General features: G+C 46.9%; 1 protein-coding gene across 2 annotated transcripts in view; it reads left to right on the plus strand.

Moving 5' to 3' along the window:
* Nucleotides 1-79: 79 nt before the first annotated feature.
* Nucleotides 80-23,748, plus strand: part of LOC125706567 (amyloid-beta A4 precursor protein-binding family A member 2-like) — a 38,037-nt gene continuing 14,368 nt past the window's right edge. The window contains exons 1-2 of one of the 2 annotated variants that reach the window (XM_048973302.1): nt 80-214; nt 19,728-20,803. In XM_048973302.1, coding sequence (XP_048829259.1) covers nt 19,772-20,803 — 1,032 coding nt within the window. In that variant the 5' untranslated portion in view covers nt 80-214; nt 19,728-19,771. Of the gene's footprint in view, nt 215-630; nt 810-19,727; nt 20,804-23,748 lie in introns of those variants that run through there. The other variant, XM_048973301.1, reaches the window with a different exon arrangement.

Raw genomic sequence — 23,748 nt, forward strand, 5'->3', positions numbered from 1 at the left:
GCTGCTATTTTTCCCATCATCTGCCAGGGAACCGCAGTGCCGCGGCATCCGCCTACACACGTTCCGGGGCGCCGGCACGCCTGCATTCAGCTTCCGGGGCTGAATCGGAAAGCGGACCGTCGGTAAGCGCGAGCGTGCGGTAGCGGCCACTGCCCTCGCGGCTGGGAGACGGTTTTATTCATGCGGACAGGAGAGCTGTGCCTTCGCTTTTCAGGTGCGCGCCTTTGCCTTAGATATCCTCCTGCTTTTTTAGTACTTCCATATGAAACATTTGCATGCATATTGATTGGAGTGATTTGTACATTGATGAATATATCTGATGGTCTTTCATCCCGGAGAACAACGTGCTTTTCAGGTGGACACATATTGATATGGAGAAGCAATAGGCGGAGACTTAATTCTTTCTTTGTTGGAGCTAAAGTCTTCGTTTTCAAAAGAAACACCGAGCACTTGCAAGGACTGTGTGCAAAATTTTCTGAAATTTTAAATGTGGTTCGGGGGATGTTGAATTTCGATCGCCTGGGAGGAACTGAACGGTAATTCCCAGCGTGAAGTAGCATAGATCTCCGCCCCCGCCGCCGGCCCCCTCTTAGCACCGCGTTAGTCGCTCCTTTCAGCCTGAAGTTATCGGTCTGCTTTATTAGGACCGTTACCTCGTATCTGAGCAGGTAACCACTGGCCGCTAGAGTAAAGGGTAATTATCACCACCGAAGAGGGAATGATACCGACTGCTGGCCTGTAGCCGTTTGCTTGTGCGAGAAAATTAGACCGGTTGCATCGTATGAGCAAATATAGTGCACAACTGACCCGTAAGTGAATCATTTTTAAAGCGTTTATACGTTTGAGAAACAATTATAAGAAGCAGCGTTAAGGAGCGGAAATCACATACGCGGTATATTTACTAACCTCTGCTCAGAAGTGGATTTACTGCTCAAAGCAGCCTTTGAAATTGCAAGACTTTAAATGACCGCTGAATCTCGCTTTGACAAAAAGGCTTGTTCATAAAAGCACTTTGAAGTTTTATATCGTATATTTCTTACATTTGTTGACGTGGGTACCAAACGTTATGCTTTTCTATTGCTATTTACCGAGTTAGAGAATACAGTTTGGGTGAAAATGACATTCAAAACAACGCCGCTTTAAATATCTCCAGAGTTTTTTCTTTTGTCTCCCCCGTATCTCATAATACAATGAATGCATCTTTTTCTTTTTCAGCAGGGGGTTATAATGTAATTGGCCATCACATGCGACACATTCATAACATGCAATGTCATACTTGTACAGTTGGGTTACATTTGTCGAGCATCTGTTTAATGTGGAGCTCGGTCGCCTTCCTGGTTATTTTACGTAACAGGGAACCCAAGGTAGGAATTGGTGTGGGCGCTTAATTCATGTAATTTTATAAAAGACGGAACGGTAATGCGTTTTTAATAGGGCAACTCTTTAATAGTACAGGTTTGCGTTTGGCTCCGTGTTTGTGGGCGTGAAATGTTTTGATGTACAGTACTTAATACTCCAGGGACCCCCTTGTGTCATCAGCACTCTGAGACGCCAAGGATGACTTTTTAAGGCGGAAATTTTAATAATGAAGGACGGACGCGGAGAAAGGGGCAAGTATACGGTACTGTACATACGCAGCATCTGCATTTTAATTCAATTCCAGACTAGCGGGACTTGAAGTGGCTGAAGGTAATACAGAGAAGTTGGATTTCTTTGCATATGGAAAGAAGACGTGACTTTGGTTATGTTTGAAAATAAACTCTTTCTTTCGTCGATGGAATAGCCTGACATCGTAATTACGTTAGAAACTGATTTATGAAGGAGGGCTGCGTGAGAGCACCTGGTCAACAAGGGGTGACTCCCGCCATTAGGCTTGCAGTCGCTTTTCCTGGTCAGGGTCACGGGGATGAGGTGACTACACCCCCCCCCCCCCCTTAATGGTGCATTAAATGTGAGGTGGGATGCCTTTGTGGGCCGGCCGCGCGCTGTTACGGAGGGGTCTGTCACGCGCAGCTTCTAGCTGGCTGCTGTCAAGCCCCCGCATTTGGCTTATTTGCCCACCTAGTTCCTCCGGTCTGTTGCATAACGCACCACGTCTACACAGCTGTGTAGCACTGCGATGCTGAATAAAGGTTTAATGGCTATACTGACTCAGCTGACAATCTGTCGGGGTGGGGGGGGTTAGGTTCTGTTCTGTTTTGTGTTTGAAAATAGTACGTGACACTACAGGAATTCGACATAGGTAAGCAAAGTGACACTGCATTTATTACATAGTTATAGGGGGTGTTAACCATCTATAATTCAGCAATTAGTAGTTAATACTGGCATGTTGTTTCCAGGGTTAACCTTCCACAATTTGAAGGTTTGAGTCCGCAAATAAATATTTGAGTCCCTTAATAGATGTTTGAAATCTGGAATGGCTTTTCGGTTATTCAGCTTGGATTCCTAGCGGTGCATGTGGGTTGCTAATCTTCCTTTCATGATGTGGCGTGTCAGATATCTACAGGCTGCTTCTGTGTAGGCCGTTGGGTTATAATTCTAGATGTTAAACCTCTGTGTGTGTATGCAGAGGTGTGGTCTGGGGTTTGTGACTGCGGGGGGTGGCTGACGGAGGGCTGCCTTCTTATGAGTTCAGTCACAGCTCTTCCCAGTTGTCACTCTGCCATTTTTATTTGTATGGAAAAGGCACCTCAAGAACGTCCCTGTTTTTCTCCATAAGGATGCAGGAATGACCCAGATGACCCAAATCTGCTTGTGTGTCTGGTCATCGCTGGGGGATTCATTATAGGATCATCGCCCTTTAAATGCTGTAAGGCCCAAACGGTCCTTTCCGACAGACCGAGCGACAGCCTTCGGTCTCCAGATGGGGCATGTAGGAGGCATCGCAGTGTCTGTCCCGGCTGGACTGCTGCATCCCTCTGCTGCCTGTCGGATGTGGATAGCTAGTTGGGGACAGAATAGATGACCCTACATCCTTGAGTTCCCCCCCCCCCCCAGTGGAGTCAAATGGGACTGCTAAAAATGGAGGTCAAGTGCACACATCTCTGATGTCTGATGGTCTACTGAGAGAAGCTCGTTGAGAGTGAGATTAAGGTCACTTAGTAGCGGCAAGGGAACCGATGTGGAGGGGCTGATTTGATTCTCTGCTGCTCTGTAACACTGACACCTTCATGATGAGTATTTATCAGAATGCCCCCCTCCCCCCCCTACTAAACCTCCATGAGCTTCACAAGAAAAACAGGCAGAAATGTCTAAATCCACCCCCCATCATTCATTCCGCTGCTGACACAGTCTCATTTATTTTCTTGCGTGCCTGCGGAACAGCTTTGTGTCATATGTGGCGTTAACATGGCCCTGTCTTCGGCGTTAACCAGTAGTCCAGGCATGTTTGTCCTGTGACGTCCTCTCAAGGACTGTGTCATGTACTGTCGCAGTCCATGGCACTGAGGCCGGAATTCCCGGTGAGTCGGGGCATGTGTCTCCTTGTGGCCCTATGTTGACAACACTGAGCAGCAGTGGATGGGAGGAGCCCCATAACGACGGTCAGCCATGCTCTCAAGCTGATTGGCTGATCTTATTTAAGTGACGATAAACTGCTGATGTGTCATTGGGCAGCTAGCTAAGCAGCTCCTATGGCTGCCCAGGATGCCCGGGCTGCTGTGCTTAGGCCTGATCCGAATGCATGCATGTGCTTTCACCCAATGAAGGTTTGCCTGTCATGCTGTGTTGTGTTCTAAATGCTTACACAGAATTTGTTTCAAGGCACTTTATGATGACTTCAAAGTAATATTAAAAAGCAGCATTAGGGAAAATCTGATATTCTTTCTTTCTTTTTTTTTTGACACAATCTAGTGATGTACCTAAACTGCCTTTAGTGTGTGTGTGTGTGTGTGTGTGTGTGTGTGTGCGTGTGTGTATGCGTGTCTGCGTGTGTGCGTGTCTGTATGCGTGTCTGTGTGTGTGCGTGTGTCTGTGTGTATGAGTGTCTGTGTGTGTGCGCGTGTGTGTGCGTGTGTGTGTGTGCATGCGTGCTCTGCAATGGACTGCTGTATGGATCAGGGTTAATCTGTGTGCTATGGATCCGACTGGGATATATGATCATACTTTACGACCTTGACCATAAATTAGCTAAAGTGATTTGGGGTGGTGAAGTCTAAAATTTTTTTTTAAAGCAATTTTTTACTTTCCTTTAAATGTACCCATTTAATGTGACATATCACCCACGCGTTCTTGTCCATAAATATTTTTGCTTGCTTTCTCAGAAGATGGCTTAACCTTTTAAGGAAGTTGCAGCTCTGACTCTTCATGTCCAAAACGTTCCCTTGCTTAACTACAGCAGTCTATGTTTTTATCCATTTAAATGCAACCGTATATTTAATTAGAGCAATTCAGGTTGGGATCCCTGATCATGGGATCCCAAGAGCCAATAACCTTCCCTATGCAGTTGCATGGTTTGACCAATGTGTTCAGGTGATGTTATTAAATAAGTGCCTTCAGGAACAGAGCCCATGTCGTCCTGCGTGTGACGTCACCCATTGAAAGACCTTCATTTTGAAATGAAATACAAAGACATTCTGTAATGTCTGTGTTGGCGAAGTCATCTTTGTAGTGTCAAAGTGTTATGCCACATGTTTGCAAATCCTTATCTGCCATATTTACTTCATGAATTTTGCTTCCAGCTGTGTAAGGTTATCTTTCATAATCCCCTCGGTTTCATTTATTTATTTATTTGGTAGCCAGACTGTTAAATCGAGCTCAAAGTATTTGACACTAAGCTCAGTCCTTTTTTGTGTCAAAGAGTTTTGCACAAAATAGCTTCCGAGAAACCTTTAAGATGTGATTCTGGTGGGAAGCAGATTTATGGTGCTGGGGGTTATAGCATTTTTCTAGGCTTCACAGAAGCAAGGGTAATATTCTTCCCTTAATTAAACGGAAACATGCAACCATGGATGATGAATTTACATCATAGCTTAAATGTACAGGGACCTGCTAATGGTGATTGGTTCTGCATGTGTAAGATCAGCTCACCAAGACCCTTTATCTGCCTTGTACATCAGTCTTTGGTCAGCAGCAGAATATGAATTAGCCCTCCATAGTACATTTATTTAGGGCAGTTTGTCCAGTGCTACATGCATGTGAGGATCTGAGCACAGTGTCCCTAGAGCAAGTGGGGTTAAGAGCCCCACTTGACCTGTTCAAAGGTCTAACAGTGACATCACTCCACCAGCCACGGGACTTGAACTGGCGACCTTGCGATCACGAGCACAGCGCCCGAACCCGCAAAGCCACATGCCCTTCCTGTGTTCTCGGAGGACGCAGCTTCATCTTCGGGTTTAGCGGTTTTCCGGATGCTTGTGTTTTCTCCGCTCGCTTTTCCCAGTTGTACGGCAGGATTTTTACACTGCAGCACATCAGGTTAAGCCCCTTCCCCATGGGCTCTTCCCAGTCACCTTTTCCCACCCCTTTAAGCGCAGCACTCTCCTCGCAGCCTGCATCCCTTTTTTGACGCATGACGCAGTGTATAGGTGTGTGACTCCCCCATCACATCTTCTGGTTTTCGTAGTTCTTTAAATTCCTGGAAGTGCTGTTCCTGTGCACCTGGTGTGTTTCCAAATTGTGACACTGTTGTTTTTCTTTGGACTGGAGACTTTTAGATGAAGAGCCCTCCCGAACCAAACGCAGTTTATACATTGTACAGTGGTCATCGGTTTATCGGTGTAGTTTATCAGTGTAGGGATCAGTGTAGTTTATATGTTGTGTTGGGGTCATTGGTGAAGGGTGTAGTTTATCGGTGTAGGGATCAGTGTAGTTTATACGTTGTGTTGGCGTCATTGGTGAAGGGTGTAGTTTGTCGGTGTTGGGATCAGTGTAGTTTATACGTTGTGTTGGCGTCATTGGTGAAGGGTGTAGTTTGTCGGTGTTGGGATCAGTGTAGTTTATATGTTGTGTTGGTCATCGGTGAAGGGTGTAGTTTATCGGTGTAGGGATCAGTGTAGTTTATACGTTGTGCTGGGGTCATCAGTGAAGGGTGTAGTTTATCGGCGTAGGGATCAGTGTAGTTTATACACTGCACAGTAGTCAGACCCCTTTGATGTTTAACAGAGCATCAGGATGCTAATCTGCTGAATGGCTGGCAGCGGCAGCCCTGGTTACTGCCCATCCCAAAAAGTAGAGGTTTTAACCTTCTATACTGGTGTGGCTATGGAATCTCCATAATCCTTTGGGAGGAATCATAGCCCAGGGCTCCCTGAGGTGAGTACACAGCGCTCAGCACCGTGGACAGCTCACACTAGGGGCTCCTCACATTTCAGACAGCGAGGCTCCAGACCGTGTTCCCGACGCATGCAGGACATGACACATTCTGAGGGAGGGAGGGAGTGAGTGTGTCTGCCACTGAGATCAAGGCACACAGCAGCATTCACGGCATCTGGTCCAAGGGAAGCATTGTCTATGAAACCCAATGTTACTGAAGAAACTGGATCAAAATCTGAAAGGTATTTAACTGGTGGCTCTTGGGACCCAAGGGAGAATCCAAGAGTGATAATTACAGTGGGGTTTATACGGTGTTATTTGAATGATCTCATTTAGTGGTTGGCAAAGATTTTGTCTCCTTAACCCATGAAGAATACAGGCCTATTGTTAAGCAAATTATAACTTTAGAGGGGAACATTTTGCTAAATAATTGGGCATAGAGTGATGCTTGTTACAGAGGATCTGATTGGATGTGATAACTGACCAAAGGAAACAGGCGGGACAGCCCGGATTGTTCTGTGAGAACCTTATATTTCCACGGATCCATAACTGAAGAGCTGCCTCCAGTTCACCTTGGTGTAACATTTGCTTCCTCAATGAAATTAAATATTCTTCTAAGATGTGAAGATTGCTTGTAAGCTAGCAGAGTACAAAAAGTCATTTGGGTCAAGTTGCAAAAGGTTTCACCAGTGTAAGTGTCTGAGGCATAGTGAGTAAGCCCTGAAGAAGGTCAGTGTGTGTGAGGGTGTGAGAAATGCCCACCAAGCATTTCCTACAAAAATCACAATCCCCACCCACATATGGGTAAGTATCTTCTCTGCTGAAATCCTGAGAATCGATCTAAAGTAATTTTAACCTTAAGATGCCCTGGTTACACATTAAATGGCCATGTGTGTTTAGGTCTACTTCAGGTTTGGACTCTGAGCAAAAAGGTGGTGGTGGGGGCGTGGTTTTGGACTCTTGGTTCCGAAATGGTCTTGGCATGATCAGTGCAATTAGCAATAAGTGTCACAGTAACTGGATGCAAATTCCCCAAACAGGCAATTATTTCTCCCTGGAAAATGTGTTTAACATGCATGCTTCAGTAATTATGCTGCTCAGTAACCAAGGAGCAATGGAGACTGCACAGCTCGCTGTCCGTGAAAGGTGCTGATGCCCTGAGAATGTGCACTCAGTGGCTGCTCATGTAGGGACCAAAAGATGTAGAGCCCACTTTAAAAGGGCCACCTAGCTATTACCAGGTAGGGCCCACTTTATTAGGGACACAAAGCTAACACCATGTAGAGCCCACTTTAAAAGGGCCACCTAGCTATTACCAGGTACGGCCCACTTTATTAGGGACCCGAAGCTAATACCATGTAGAGCCCACTTTAAAAGGGCCACCTAGCTATTACCAGGTAGGGCCCACTTTATTAGGGACACACAGCTAATACCATGTACAACCCACTTTAATAGGGCCATCTGGCTAGTAACAGGTAGGGTTGCAAAACCTATGGACTATACATGGCAATAAAACTGCTGCACACATATAAATGCGTGTGCATGTGTGTGCAGACTTGTCTCAAATTGGAAATCTCACTCCAGGCAGCTGACCATCATAGGCAACCTTGCATGTAGGATCCACTTTATTAGGTACACATAGCTAGTACTGGGTAGGACCTACTTTACTGGGGACATCTAGCTAGTACCATGTAGAGCCTACTTCAGTAAGGACACCTAGCTAGTACCAGGTAGGACCCACTTTTGCCCCCAGAACTCATTCAGGGATTGATAAATTGTACATTCAGTGAGACTTTTCTGCATTGTAACATTGTAACAAGCTGTTAACTTTTCACGTGTGTCCAGTTAGCTTTCAGAAGTCTGGCCATTCTTCGACCTCTGTCATGAAGAAGGTTCTCTTCACCCACACAGCTGCTGCGGACTGGAAGTTTTTCGTTCATCAGAACATTCTCTTAGGTATTATAATGTTAAACAAATACATGTACGTCTAATTATGTCCTGTGTATTTGCAGTCACACGATTCATGGTTTGTAGGGACGGGCTTTTTGTGTTAACGAGCAGTTTTTCCCTAATAAACCGGCCACTCGATGTAGTTTTAATTATAGATGGCAGAGGAATGTGGTAACGCTAATTTCGAGTGAGAGACATCTAATTGAATTCCTCCTTGCCGCTCTGTGGCACAATAGAGATGAGATGAGTATGGAGGACGCCGTTTGTCCAGTGTGTGCTCATACCCTTTCCTCTCGACATGGGCAGCTCAGAGTCCTTATCGACAGTATCGCTGAGGCAGCTTTTAACACCTGTCTCCAAGCACAGGAGATTTGCCAGCCAATCCAGCTGCAGCTGCATGTTAAGAGGTTCGGATGATGTTTCCAGGACTTTTGAAAAGGCCACTGAAACGAACGTGAGGAGTCCATGAAAAGGAGAATCTGCAGGTTCATAATGAGGGTATCTCTTGGTGGTGACGCTCCTCATTACCTCAGGCTGAGCCTTGCCAGACAGGCCAAGAGTCCCATTTGATGACTGAAAGTGTTCAAGTGTTCTGTTCACTTCTTATATAATGAGCTCAATACTGTACTTCTCCAGGGAGAAGCTGGATCGTTACAGTAAGCTCTGAGCGTGCTTTCCTACTTCCCCCTCATGCCGGTGCATTCTGGGATTTCTCGTATTTCTCAGGTCACTGGCTGAGAATGGCGTGACTGGGAATGGGAGTCCTGTGTATGGAATTAGAGTCACGAGATGTTTCAGAACCAAAGGTCTTGATGTTCCCTTTTGGGCATGATGTAGGAATTTTATGCAATGTCAATTTTGTGCAGTAAATTTTGAGATATTTCTAAAGCAAATAGGAGATGAAAATTTAATTTTACTGAAAATAAATTCTAGTCAAATAGAACTTATCTACTAACAGGGTTTATCAAATAAATTGGTGGTGTTGCCATGAATTGTGTCAAAAAAACTGAAAAACCGTGCTTAACTTTTCTTAATGTTGCCTGTGGAATCCAAAGTATTTCAATACTCAACTAGGCTTGGATGGTATTACGGTAATACAATATATCACAGTGTTTCGAATGATTGGTGGGCCGGTTCTCCACTATAAAATGTGCTGAAATGTTATCGCTTGGTGCCAGGACTTGAGAAGATCGGATTAGTATTATAAAGTATGAAAATACTGTATACCACGCTATAATGTCTGGGCAGTATGATGGTATGAAAAATGAGGTCCTGCCTAAACCTAACCTCAACCCAGCCGCCCATCGCAGTCCTTGAGATATGACAGTCGCGTGTGCATGAACTGCAGTTTTGCTGTTACCGTTGCACGCGGTATGGCTTACTTCCTCTTCCTCTGTATGGATTCTTGCTCAGTATCCTTCAGCTTCCAGCTTAGACTGGGAAGGCGCAGGAGTGTCGGCAGGGGGGCCATCGTGGGCTTTTTCCAGCCGCCTCTACATTTCATACCAGCACAGCGTTGCCTGCTCTTCCACCTACTCACAGCTGTCCTCTGAAGGAGGGCCCCAATCGGTGTTTATCGGGATTTTGCACATGAATTGTGACTGCTGGGTGCTGCTGGGAAGGTAATTGCATGTGTGCTCTTTGGCGGTTTATCTCCCGGTGACTGAGCAAGGGAGGCGCAAGATTCCTTTGGTGCCCAGCGCAGTTTCGGTGTATACCGTTCCATAGGTCCATTGTCGGCTAATTGAGACATATATGCCGGTCAAGTGTATGTTGGTCCATTTATTTTTCACATCAGGAAATTCTCAGAATTTTCAGGAGGTGAGTAGAAACCTCACTAGGTAGCTCCACTGAAGCAGCTGATCAGTGTGGGTTCTTCCCTGTCAATAAGCATCAGGCATGTATTATGTGAAAATGAGAAACGCTCTTCACAGATTGAGGTTTTGAAGGAGCTTTCTAGAGGTGCAAGCTGCCTGAATGTCACAGTGACTCTGAAGTATGACTTAAGGTTCAGGCTCACTTGACCTCAGTGGGCCCTGAGGGAGGTCGTGATCCCATGCTCACTCCCTCCACACACCTTGACCTTTTTTGATTGGCTCCTTGCACAGCCCTTGGATTGATATGTAATGGCTTTCTGGCATTTAAAACATTCACGACTTTATTCGTTTAGCAGAACGTAATATCCAAAGCGATTTTGCAGGTCTCTCATTTTGCAGCGTTTATCCATTCCTTCACTCGATGCTTCTCATAATATACAGGCAGGCTGCTACAGCAAGGTTCAACAGCCACTCCCCTAGTCTTTCAGCCTGTGTTCTGGCAGATTGTTTAATAGAGAGCAAGCTGGTGGAGTAGGAGTTAAACATGCACATGAAAGCAAATGTCAAGGGAAAGCATTTCCATTGTTCTCTGCAAGTGTGCTACAGAAAGTGGGTGTGTCCAAGAGCTCCCTGCCAATCAAGTTTCATCACTATATTATTGTCACTTCCATGCCACTTTATCCGTAGTGACAGCAGACAGGAAGAGAGGCCCAGTGGAATAACTGATTTAATCATAAAGCACCGTCGTACCCTCGCGTTTTCACTTAGCTGTGAGGACTCCCATATTTGTTTCCTGGAACTTGACACCAGAGTTTATTTTTTGGGAGCCGAGCGTGATGGTCTCAGTGAGGGTGCCGGAGTGCACGTCTTTGCCCTTTCAGGCTGTACTTCCACTGACACCCCCGTAAACCGAGGCTGCAGTCCGCTTGGTACCTTCCGCAGTGGATTAAAGAGGTGCTGGTAGAACTGAACCTATGTTAATCTGGAGCCTGGTGACAAGGGTCCCGGAAACCCAGTCCTAGAGAAATCAATAAAGAGCACGTGGGAATCGGGTCAGGTCCCTTACTGGTGTGGGGGGTGGTGCTTGCACATTATGAACAGACACAGGGCTGGGAGACCTGGTATGAATAGACGGTGGGTGCCAATGGCTGAGAGGTACCTTTTAGACAGAATGACAGAGCAAAACCGAGAAGACGGCAGCTCTACGTGTTATGATAAGTTAAAGTCCCGGTGGGAGTGTTCTGGTATCTTCCGGCCTGAGCTGGATAACCCCGTTTGTTGTGGGTAGACAGCTTTTCTTAGCTCTCAAAGGCTTTCAAATGTGGTATACATTGTCCAAACGGCCACGTGGAAAGCACCCTGGAAGAATCGTCCGGAAAGGTGACTGATGCCGATACGCCCGGGCGGCTGTGTGTGTGGGGGCTTGCTGAATGTGGGATGCTCGCTCCTTAATGACTTCCTGCATTCAGCGCCCCCCCCCCGGTGCCGTGTTGTGTAAGTGAGCGGAGCGCTAGCGGAGGCTGTTTCTACCCTTGAATTGATTTGTTCCAGCGCTCTGATATTTAAGCCTTTCTTGATGAATTATAGAGCTGCTCCCATTAGTTATATTTTAACATAGCCTCTCAAAACGTATGATGCTGAGGGTGGATCTGGGTTCCGTGCTCAGTCCTGCGTGTTCTGCCGGCCTGAGCACCGTGCCATTTAATGATGTTTAATCAGTGATTCTGAGTTGTGGGCCACCCCTAATCTTGATGAGAATAATTAGTGTGCTTTAAGCTGGGTTTGTGTTTGGCTGTGCAGATGGGCCCCGAGAAGGTGCTAACAAGTGCCTGGAAGGCACAGCTGTCGCACACAAGCCTTGGTGTGAGTGTGGAATGGGGGGGGGGGGTTTCGGGTGAGTGCCTGCTGCTAATTTCTGGTGGCCATCTTGCTCCATGTCCAGTACAATCCGGGGAAAAGACACTTGTGCATTTGCTTAAATGTTCTGCTGGGATTTAAGGCAAAAATGACATTATTAACAGCAACATGATCACCAGGTCAGGCCCAAATACAGTCAGAATGAAACCCAGGTTACAAACAGAATCTGCATTCATTCATTCCGTCATTCACACATTCATTCATTCATCCATCCATCCCATCATCCATTCATTCATTCATTCCGTCATTCACACATTCATTCATCTAGCTGCCTGTTTGTTTATTTGTACATGGATGAATGACAAAGTCGTAAATGAAAAATATAAGGTGGCACAATTAAAAAATATTATATTTTGATATAATTCCTATTTATCTTTTGCCTTTATGATTAGTAGTGATATTAATTGTGGTTGCGCCACCTGACATATTAAATTCGTTTCATATTTCATATAACATCTGCTTGGGCCCCTGCACAAACTTTTGTTCTTGATATGAAATTTATACACTTAGTTTAATAAGAGAAAATTATTTCTTTTTAGCAATATTTTCATGGTTTTCCATGGGTTGCACCATCTGATGTGGGAACTCCAAACCTGACCATGAACTTAAAGTGCCAGATTTTGACAGTATTGCAGTTAGATCTGCTGACCTTTTTCCTGCGCCATAAAGATCATTTTAGGTCTTTATGAAGTAACATCCACTACACTGTGTTCTAAAATGACTTAAATTAATGGTCCCTTTTTCTTGGTTGTGCCATCTGACATTTTTGTAATTTTAATAACAGCATTAATTTATGGGCAAATGTTCAATTATCGTAATGGTTTTAAATTCACTGGCTTTTTTTATGAGTTTAAAGGATTCAGTCATAGAATTATGCAAATCTAATTTTTAAAATCATTTAACATCATTTTAATGTTTTTTTTACTTTGCTCATTTGTTTCGATGGTTGCAATAGCTGATTTCTTTTGGATCTTGAATGTTGGGACTGCATAGACATGCACAAAAATGTGCATGACACGTCATTCACCCACATGTGCGTCCGATCCAGCAGCCGTTGATGGTACAGCATGCTGCCAGACTAGTTTATTGACATATGATGCACCTCGAATTTTCTCATCAAGCAAGACATTGCAAGATAATCCAACATTCTGTAAGTGGCTTTGGATAAAAATGTATCCTCGCAATTAATAACAGTCTAAGGAATTGGATCCCGGTGCATGTGACGAAGCTGCAGAAAGCATTAGGGCATTTAGGTTTCCCACTAGGTTTTTTTTGATCACTTGTTTTGTTTGTGTGTGTGTGTTTTTGCGTCTGCTTTGTCAAAATCATCACAGCAAATGAATCAGCCTCCTGAGGAACACCGTGAACAAACATCGCGATTCTGTATTTAATATGTAAATATGCTGCTCTTCCAGGCTGCCTGTCTTCCCGGCTGCCGACTCCAAGAGTGGCGTCATTAACTGGGGAAGAGCAATGCTTTTTAATCCGGGGGCGTTAATGCGGATGTCTGTCGTGCTGAATGGGAAAAATAGAGCTGTGTGGAACTGTCACTGTGGCGCTTATCATCTCCCGTTATTCCCGTCACTGTGGCGCTTATCATCTCCCGTTATTCCCGTCACTGTGGCGCTTATCATCTCCCGTTATTCCCGTCACTGTGGCGCTGGGCATCTCCCATTATTCCCAATATTCTTGGCATTTTGGTCTGACTAGAAATCTAAAATTTTCAGAATGCATTTGAGACCTTTGTATATCTCTTTTGTCATCCTTCCCATCGGTTCATACATGGCTAGCCTGAGGTGCAGAGGCCGGCACACTCTGCCCGCTAAGAGGCCATCTCCAAATGCATCGAATGAGGGCTTTTGGGGGATGTGAGAGACTGGAGGAATGTGTTCCCTGCAGGTGGGAATCCTGCCCCAAAATACTGTGTGTCGGTTGACTGATTGTACTGATGACCAGAAGGTATGAGGTGAGGAAGTGCTGAGATAAAGGTCAGAACTCCAGCTGTGTATGTGGGCCTGCAGGTACTGCAGTGAGTGGGATGCATGGGGAGACCGTGATGCGTGACACGTGCCAGAGGAGAACTTAGAGTCTGAAAGGACAGAGAGTGGATTTTACAATGGAATCTGTTCTGGAGCTTTAGCATGTGTGCAGTTTTTCCCGGTGATTCCTCTCGCCCATCTCCCTTCGGCAAATGCTCTCTGCTGTACATGATGATAAAGTGGGGTACGTTCAAAATACTCGGGGCTATTGGAGCTAACGATGGCCATGATGCCAAGCTTATTGGCTCCGCCTACTGGCATGTCAGACTGCACCCTGCTTTCCTTCAGCCCGCCTTCACCCATCCAGTCGTTTTGTCTTCTTCCGTCTCGCTATCTTTCGCTCAGGCTCCTCCTTCCAGTCGCTCTGTTAATTCCATTCTGTCTCTCGTCCCATTCCATGTCAGTCTATTCACCTCCCCCCCCCTCCCCGCCACCCCCCCCTCCCACACTGAGTGTTACAGAATGATGCTCAGTCCAGTTGGTTTTGAATGGAACCCAGGTCATTGTGTTGATGGCGCTATATTCTGACTTGTGTGACGTTTGGGTGCTCAGTTATCGAGAAAGAAGCCATTTGTAAAGAGCGAATATAATTCTTTCTCTCTATAAACTGAATTTGCGGAGGAGGAAGCCATTTGCTTTTCTTTCTTGATGGGCCTGTGTATCTCAGGCCATCTGGAGTTTCTGCTCTGTACAGAGGCAGTCTGATTTCTGCTGTCTGGTGATCTCCTGTTAGTGCACAGCCTGCATGAAGCAGGTGTAGGTGTGTGTAGTGTGCGTGTGTGTCTGTCAGTCAGTCTGTATGTGTGTATGTTCGGTACAAGAGAGCAAAACGGCGACAGAGCGTGCTGACGTGACCACTGCATGTATCTCCGCTGCCATGAGCACCCATGTGTGCCTTCAGAGTTTTTAAAAGCTTGACCATAAGTGTGTGTGTGTGTGTGTGTATGTGTGTGTGTGTGTGTGTGTGTGTGTGCCTGAAATCTTATTTGAATTCCTGTATTAGTAACCAGTCCTCAGAATTTGTTTGAAATAACCTTGCATATTGTTTGAACTGTACAGTTTTGAGCTGTGCATTTAATTTCTATCTACTGGCCAGTTTTCTGCATGCTCTTTCATTTCAACATCATTACCTGGGCTGCTGAATGAATGAATGTTTCTCTTGATACAGATCACGTCTTAAACACCAAGGAAAGTAGTTCATTGCTCTCATTTAGTGTTGCAGGAACTTTGCATTCCTTGAGTAACAGTGGTGGAAAATGGTGGAAGGAACAAAGACACATTGACTGTAGCGTTAACGACGACAATCCATAGATTTCTGTATATTTGAATGATTCTGTCTTTTCCATAATCATACCTTTGCCGCGGAATACTTGTAGTGGTAAAATGAAAAGCACGTTAACGATGAAGAATAGTGCTCTTCAATCAAAATACATACAGGATATTTATAAAGTTTTAAAAATTTAAATTGCTGAAGAACGAATTAATGTAATTGAAAACAATTTTGAGAGTTACTGGAGTAATTATAGTAAAAATGGTAAAATACTCAGAAGTAATTATTCTGTTGTGTGTAGATGTCCATCTCCTAAGCAAAGTGCAAACATACCTTCCCCCTTTAGAAATGATTTAAAGGGTTTCAGGCTGAGGGGTTCACACTCCTCATGCGCTGTGCTCACCTGCTGCTGGTCACTTGCATGCTCCTCATATTCATTTCAAAATTTAGTCTTTTTCCATTTTCTTTGTTTTTTTTTTGTTGCATCAAACTATTGAGACAGACCACCTCCATAACCTACAACTACTATTCAAACTGTACTATAATTCAGAATCACAGAAAACATTTGAACAATTAACTGTTTTTATTTATTAGTCACATGGAGTGGTAACATGAATCAGTGAAGATACATGAATGTATCTCATGAAAATAAATGAGCCAAACATTAAAACATTTTGAGACTAAACATTTTCTGAATCCCAGTAAATTAATCCATTAATTACTGCAGGTTAAAAGGCACTGGGAAGTTTGCGTTTGCAGCTGATCTGCAGCAGACGTTAGAAGATGCCAGCCGAACTTTCATAATATGGAGTGACTCACCACAGTTACCTGCTACTTAATTACTATTCTGTTGCTGTTTTGTTGACTTCACACATATTGTTAACATTTTGTAAGCAGAGTCCCCTGATAACTGCTTAGACATTTGCTTTGATTAACAGTTTCAGCTCAGGAGCTGTCTGTTATGGGTGGCTCTGCTTTCAAATACCCAAAGTAAAAACTACATTGATATTTTCTGTCACAGAACAATCAGATTTATTAACCAACTTCCCGTCTCTGAACCAGTGGTTCCCTAGAGTACCTCCACTGCTGTTAGCCTTTGCCTGATCCATCTGTCGGGCATGACCCCTATTAACCCCTCCTTTTAACCCCTATTAACTTGAACTTTTTGTGAGTGACGTCAGTCAAGGCTGTATCGCTGTCTGGCCTGCTGGGCTTCTGTCCTGACAGGAATAGGTCTCCCTCGTGAGTCGGCTTTGGTCGCAGGCTGTGTCGGGTCCCCTCTTAGGTCTCCCTCGTGAGTCGGCTTTGGTCGCAGGCTGTGTCGGGTCCCCTCTTAGGTCTCCCTCGTGAGTCGGCTTTGGTCGCTGGCTGTGTCGGGTCCCCTCTTAGGTCTCCCTCGTGAGTCGGCTTTGGTCGCTGGCTGTGTCGGGTCCCCTCTTAGGTCTCCCTCGTGAGTCGGCTTTGGTCGTTGGCTGTGTCGGGTCCCCTCTTAGGTCTCCCTCGTGAGTCGGCTTTGGTCGTTGGCTGTGTGGGGTCCCCTCTTAGGTCTCCCTCGTGAGTCGGCTTTGGTCGTTGGCTGTGTCGGGTCCCCTCTTAGGTCCCCCTCGTGAGTCGGCTTTGGTCGTTGGCTGTGTCGGGTCCGCTCTTAGGTCCCCCTCGTGAGTCGGCTTTGGTCGTTGGCTGTGTCGGGTCCCCTCTTAGGTCCCCCTCGTGAGTCGGCTTTGGTCGTTGGCTGTGTCGGGTCCCCTCTTAGGTCCCCCTCGTGAGTCGGCTTTGGTCGTTGGCTGTGTCGGGTCCCCTCTTAGGTCTCCCTCGTGAGTCGGCTTTGGTCGTTGGCTGTGTCGGGTCCGCTCTTAGGTCCCCCTCGTGAGTCGGCTTTGGTCGTTGGCTGTGTCGGGTCCCCTCTTAGGTCCCCCTCGTGAGTCGGCTTTGGTCGTTGGCTGTGTCAGGTCCCCTCTTAGGTCTCCCTCGCGAGTCGGCTTTGGTCGTTGGCTGTGTGGGGTCCCCTCTTAGGTCTCCCTAGTGAGTCGGCTTTGGTCGCTGGCTGTGTGGGGTCCCCTCTTAGGTCTCCCTCGTGAGTCGGCTTTGGTTGCAGGCTGTGTCGGGTCCCCTCTTAGGGCTCCCTCGTGAGTTGGCTTTGGTCGCTGGCTGTGTTGGGTCCCTTGTTAGTCATTGCTTGATTTTTAGACTCGCAAGTCAAAGTGAAGAATCCTCTAAGGCTGGGCTATTGTATGCATCACAGTGTTATCTGTTATCATTTGCTATCACAACGCTATCTGCTCACCAAGGGAATTCTTACTGTTTTCCAAAGGCCTTTTAGGCAGCATATTCATTTATTAGTTGTATTCCTGCCTTTTACTTTGGTGCACTCCCTCTCTCTCAGGGTGCAGTGCCCCCCCACGCTCTGAAGTCAGTCAGTTATCTCATTCCGCTGCTGTTCCCCAGACACCAAACGTGCCTTGAGAGCTCAGCGGCTTGGGGTGTCTTCTTAAACCCAGCGAACGCTATAGCGATATCTGAGCTTCAGCTCTGTTTCAGTCCCTGGACTAAATCCTCAGTCACTGGCAGAGGCATCCTGGGCCTGGGGATCCTCTTTAGAGGACAGTTCTTAGGGTGAGGATTGTTTTGGTTTTGGTTTCGATTTGGTTTCGGTTTCGTTTGGGTTTGGTTTTGTTTTCGACCACTTTGGATGTATGTGTCCCATCACAGACACTGAAACACGGGGCCATGACACGTCACTCTCAGCGGGGTGAGTTCCCCTCACTGGATCTGTGGTGAGCTTCCAAGGTCGACAGCTGCTGACATCCTTCCCTCCGCCAGGCGCCCTCATGGCTGACGAAGCCATACATCTTCCGCAAACAGCTTAGCTGTCTATTTCTCGCCATCAGAACAAGGTGAACGTGCAGGTGAGGCCCCCCTTTCATGGCGGGGTGCAGTGGTGGCATGGCACCTGCGGACACCACCAGCCTCTGACCGTGACTGTCCCCTGGGCAAGTTCTTCGTGGGAATTCACCGTAAATATAATTTCAGAGCTTAAATGCTGGAGTGGCAGACTCACACCATGGATGCTGGTGTTCAAGCATAGCAGGTTGAGCCTTGCTTTGAGCTGACTGATGAGCACAAGGTGTTGGCAGACTCTTCCAGGACTGTCAGCGAGAATAAACAGACAATGAATTTAAACAGGAATTAAACACATCAGCTTAGATTTACTTTGGTTTGGGTTGATTGTGTCCAGTAGGATCTATTAAAACTCCATGTTTGTTTAATTATGCAGTTGATTTATACTTCCAATTAATGTAAATTTCCGATATGGTGAGTGGACAGGGGGCTTCGGTGAGCAGTGCTGTGGTTACGCAGTGTAGCAGTGCTGTGTTTATGCAGTGTAGCAGTTCTCTTAGGAGTTCCTTTTGCAGAAGCAGTTTCCAAATGGAGGAGCAGCTACACTGAGAACAGACCTTTGGTCACAGTTGTACGCGGTGTAAGAATTCTAACAGGAGCATGAAGTTGAAATTGTCGATCAGATGAAGTTTTTATCTGCTTATCACTTTTACTATTCATGTTTTGCATGTTTCTCAAGGAAGGTTCATGCTGATGTTTTATTTATGAACTGCTGCTCAAGGTGATGCCCACATACAAGGGCTATGATTAGCTCAGGCAGTGTCTGGGCTGTGATTGGTGTAGGGAGCAAAGGCAAATGCTGACTCACTTGCAATCCAAGGGTGCCGTTAGAGGCTTCTCGGCTTAGCCCCAGGCCATCGTAAGCATTAGAATAGACAACAGCAACAGACACACAAGTATTTGTAGTGCCGCCATGTGCCCTGCCTGTGTAATCAGAAACTCTCTCTATCTGCCCCCCCCCCCCACTCATTGATGACAGCGGTCTTCAGCGTCTCCCACATTCTGTCATTCTTCTGCTGCTTTCAGACTGAACCAGGAAGTGATTCAGGGCTGCCAACTTTGGTTAGCTAGCTGGAGTGAGATTTTCAGTTTGAGACAAGTCTGCACACGCATGCACGCACAGGTACATGTATGTAACAGTTTTATTGCCTTGTAAGTATTCCGTAGCGTTTGCCAGCTACCCCAGCGCTTTTGATGTAGATAATTTTAGGTTTAAAATACAATGATATAGATTTGCCATAAGATTTCTGATGTCTGAAAGCGTGAGTGGCACGCCAGATACGAGAGTTGGCTACCCTGGTGATTCAGTAAAATGGTCCTTTTTGTTCAGGTGTTCGCATTTTGTCTTGTGACAGTGGTTATGAGTCGCAGAATACAGACTCGCTGTGGGGGTCTTGACCAAAGACCCAAAGCCTTGTTCTCCGGACGATTCTGGAATCGGCATAGCTGAGGTGTATTTAATTCCGGACACAAAGATCGTGAAATGACTGCAGAGAACAGAAGCCAGTCTCTGTGCGTCTGTGCTGGCCACTTTCATTGGGTTTGCAGTGGACTAATTTCATCCAATCGTCTGCTGTTTTGCAGGACTGGGTGAAGCCGCGATGCAGCGTGTGTGAGCGCAGCCAGCAATGGCTTACAGGGAGAGGCCTGGGACCAGTGGCAGCAGCAGGGCTCGGAGCCGCCCGACCCATTTCACTGCAGAGGGGCCTGATGAGGGGCCCCAGAGCAGGGGGGTGGGGCCAACTTCGCGCTACTGCGGCACCAAGGGGCCTGATGCAAAGAGCAGCCAGGCAGCGGCGCCCAGCCACACGCATGCAGCTCAGCGACCTCGGGCCGACAGCGCTGACGAGGAGCCTTCTGCCCCTGCTGCGCCCCGTGGCCACAGTCACACAAACTTCCATATCCCCGGCGAGAGCGCCGATGAGGACTCCAGTTCTGACTATGTGAACAACACATCGGAGGAAGAGGAGTATGACGAAGGGCTACCTGAAGATGAGGAGGGCGTGACATACTATATCCGCTACTGTCCCGAGGATGACGCGTACCTGGAGGGGGTGGACGGCGTCGAGGAAGACTACGGCAGCGGCAATGTGAGGCTCCCCCCTGACGCGGGCCGTGGCCAGGAGGCCGTGGAGGAGAGAGCAGAGCCTCGAGGAAAGTCTGCAGTGGTGGAACGTGATTCTGTGGGTTCGAGGTGTAACAGCCAGCCCAAAGTGACGCGGGACCATTGTGCAGTGGCCCACGCCCATCCAATGTCAGGGAATGCAGGGGAGGACAAGGAGGAAGAGGCGGAGACTGAGTACTGTCCAAGCAAAGAGGAAGAAGTCCAACAGAAGGCGCCAGACTCATGGAGCCCCCATGGTCGAGAAGGGAACCGGAATACAGGCCATTCCTCCAGCCACCAGGGGGCAGCGGTGCCCGACAAGCACCTGGACCGCATCGTGGCTGACATCAAGATGAGCATGACCGTGAGCGGCAGTGACAGCGGCAGTGCTCCTGAGCAGCCGGCCGCCCCTTACGTGCCCCGCTGCCACGAGGGCCGCCCCCGATCGCTGAATATCCCTTCTGCTCAGTTGAACCACCCTGACCCTCAGGAAGGCTTCACAGTGCAGGGGCGCACAGCGGAGGAGAGGCTTCAGTGGGTGCAGGAGCAGCTACAGGTGAGGAGGTGGTCTGGGTGTACCACCAATTTAACTATTGATGGAATGTCTCTCCAGACCTCATTAAATGTTCAGTGCACCCCGAGATGGTCACAACCCCCAGGTTGAAAAAAGGTAAAAAAAAAAAAAGGTATTTACACATATTGCTCTTTACAAATTTCACAGGGATACACAGATATCAGATTATATAAAAAAAAATAATTCACGGTTCTATAACCATAATCAGACCCTTTCTATGTTGTGTTACAGTTTTACATTTATGTTACTGTTCAGGAACTGGTGTGATTCAGGTGTCTTGCTTGCTTGAGCGTACAACAGCATCCATCTTGGAATGGTGTGGACACCCATCCGATTACAAGAGTGTGGCCTGGCCACCTTCACAGAAGACCAAACCATGGTCTTTGATGTCGCTGAACGATAGTGAAAGATGGCCGCTGTCTCCTAGCCGTCGTTTCTCCTAGCATGCTGTGAGTGACTGTGCGCCCTCTTCTAGTGCATTAATCATTTAAATCGGTTAAGTGATTAAGGGCTAAATGAAATGATGGATTGATTATAGTCATTAGGGCTCGACTTAAGAACAAAGAGTCGGACAATGTCAGCTCAAAGTCAGGCTGTAAGTCTGACGTTTTTAGGTGACGTGAGACTTTTCCGCACGTAGGCACCGACACGTGTGCACTGGACATGTGTCTGTTCCCAGGAGCACCTGCTGGTGCCCCTAAGAAACCGTGTCTGTAAAGGGACAAATGACAAGGGCAGCTGTAAAAGGGAAAAGCAAAGCAGACCCGAGGATGAGCAGCCTTGCTGAAGGCTACAGAGCGACAGAAAGCTGGTGCACACGACTCCACCCTCAGTCTGACCAAAACAGGGATTGTTTCTCTGGAAAGTGGACGCCTGAGTGTAGCTGATGATCCGTTAGTACTCAAGCAGGTGGCCCTGAACAGGCGGCCGGGGGCGAAAGTGGGGAAACGAGGGAAAAAGGCTCTGATGGTTTTAAAATGCAGCTTTGGTGATCGGATCAAGTGGAGAGCGCTAAATACAAATGTAAACGACCACCGAGACGCATCGTGATCTATTCATCCAAAGCGCTCGTGTAAGTGGTCTGGCATACATTTGACTACATATCTTTTGTAATGTAAATGATAATACGTAATGCATCCCCAATAAGCAAGGGCTAAAGTGGGCTGGACACGATCTGGGACAGCATTCCGGCACCTTCATTTAATACATAAGTAAATCTCATTAGCAGTTTCATATATAATAATGTCAAGTGGGTTTCTTTTTTTGTGTGCTGCAGCCTGGCGTTCCTTACAGCCGATGCCATCGACATACTCAACCAATCAGAAAGTAAAGTCACCCCACAGCCCCGCCCCCACACTCAACATGCATCCTTATCCCAATCTCATCCCTTCCCTTCAGCAGGTTCCTTTGTACAGATCAACTTTGTGGTAGTAGTTAGCTACCGAAGGAGAGCAAGTGTGAAATTAGTTTTTCTCAAGCGGTAGGTACTTTCAAATTCAGCATTTCAACAGATCTCAGCTAATATCACGAAACACACAAGATGTTTTATGTGCAACTTGGCTTCTGTCTTGCTAGCTACCAACACTTCGGCTAGCATAATTAGAGTGACATTAGGTCCCACTGAGAAGCACAGCTTGCATGGGGGTGAGGGGCGTGACTGCTGGTGATGACTGTCAGGAATCCCCTACGAATGCCCTCCTACCCTAGTATGTCTGTGCTCGCTGTCAGAGCAGGCAGGGGGTGATTTTAACTCCACCACTGGTCCCACTGCAGAAACTTTTGTAAACCATGTCACAGCTGCATACTTAAGAAAATTCTGTTTGACAGTTGCAATATGGATGAGTGAAAGCGGAGACTTTTGAAAATGCAGACTCTGCAGGCGCCCTAATTGGTCCCTACTCATCACATGACCCATCCCTCTCATCATCTGATTGGCCACCATGTCACCCTACATGGAAGTAAACAGTATTCCAACGTGGCAGATAGGGTAGAGCTGCTTTCGATGGCCAAAACAACATGAACACATGTCGTTAGCTGAGCACCTTGAGGACCCATGATAGGCCCAGGTCTAAACGGCGATGTACCTCAGATGTCCACTCGTGATCCAGTCGCCCAAAATGCATTTAAAAAGTAACAAGATCAAAGTATCCTGTTGGTAAGTAGGGGAGTCATATGGAAGTGACTAGAATTAGTGCTTTAGACTAAAATTAGTCTAATTAGTGCTGGTACTGGGTAAAAACAGGTGCTGGTACTCCCCATGTTATTCAGCACCCGGTGCCGGTACTAACCTTGTTATTCAGCACCAGGTGCCGGTACTCCCCATGTTATTCAGCACCAGGTGCCAGTACTCCCCATGTTATTCAGCACCAGGTGCCGGTACTCCCCATGTTATTCAGCACCAGGTGCCGGTACTCCCCATGTTATTCAGCACCAGGTGCCGGTACTCCCCATGTTATTCAGCACCAGGTGCCGGTACTAACCTTGTTATTCAGCACCAGGTGCCGGTACTCCCCATGTTATTCAGCACCAGGTGCCAGTACTCCCCATGTTATTCAGCACCAGGTGCCGGTACTCCCCATGTTATTCAGCACCAGGTGCCGGTACTCACCTTGTTATTCAGCACCAGGTGCCGGTACTCACCTTGTTATTCAGCACCAGGTGCCGGTACTCACCTTGTTATTCAGCACCAGGTGCCGGTACTCCCCATGTTATTCAGCACCAGGTGCCGGTACTCCCCATGTTATTCAGCACCAGGTGCCGGTACTCACCTTGTTATTCAGCACCAGGTGCCGGTACTCCCCATGTTATTCAGCACCAGGTGCCGGTACTCCCCATGTTATTCAGCACCAGGTGCCGGTACTCACCTTGTTATTCAGCACCAGGTGCCGGTACTCCCCATGTTATTCAGCACCAGGTGCCGGTACTCA

Source organism: Brienomyrus brachyistius, chromosome 13 (genome assembly GCF_023856365.1).
Source record: "Brienomyrus brachyistius isolate T26 chromosome 13, BBRACH_0.4, whole genome shotgun sequence".
NCBI classification, from domain to species: Eukaryota; Metazoa; Chordata; class Actinopteri; order Osteoglossiformes; family Mormyridae; genus Brienomyrus; species Brienomyrus brachyistius.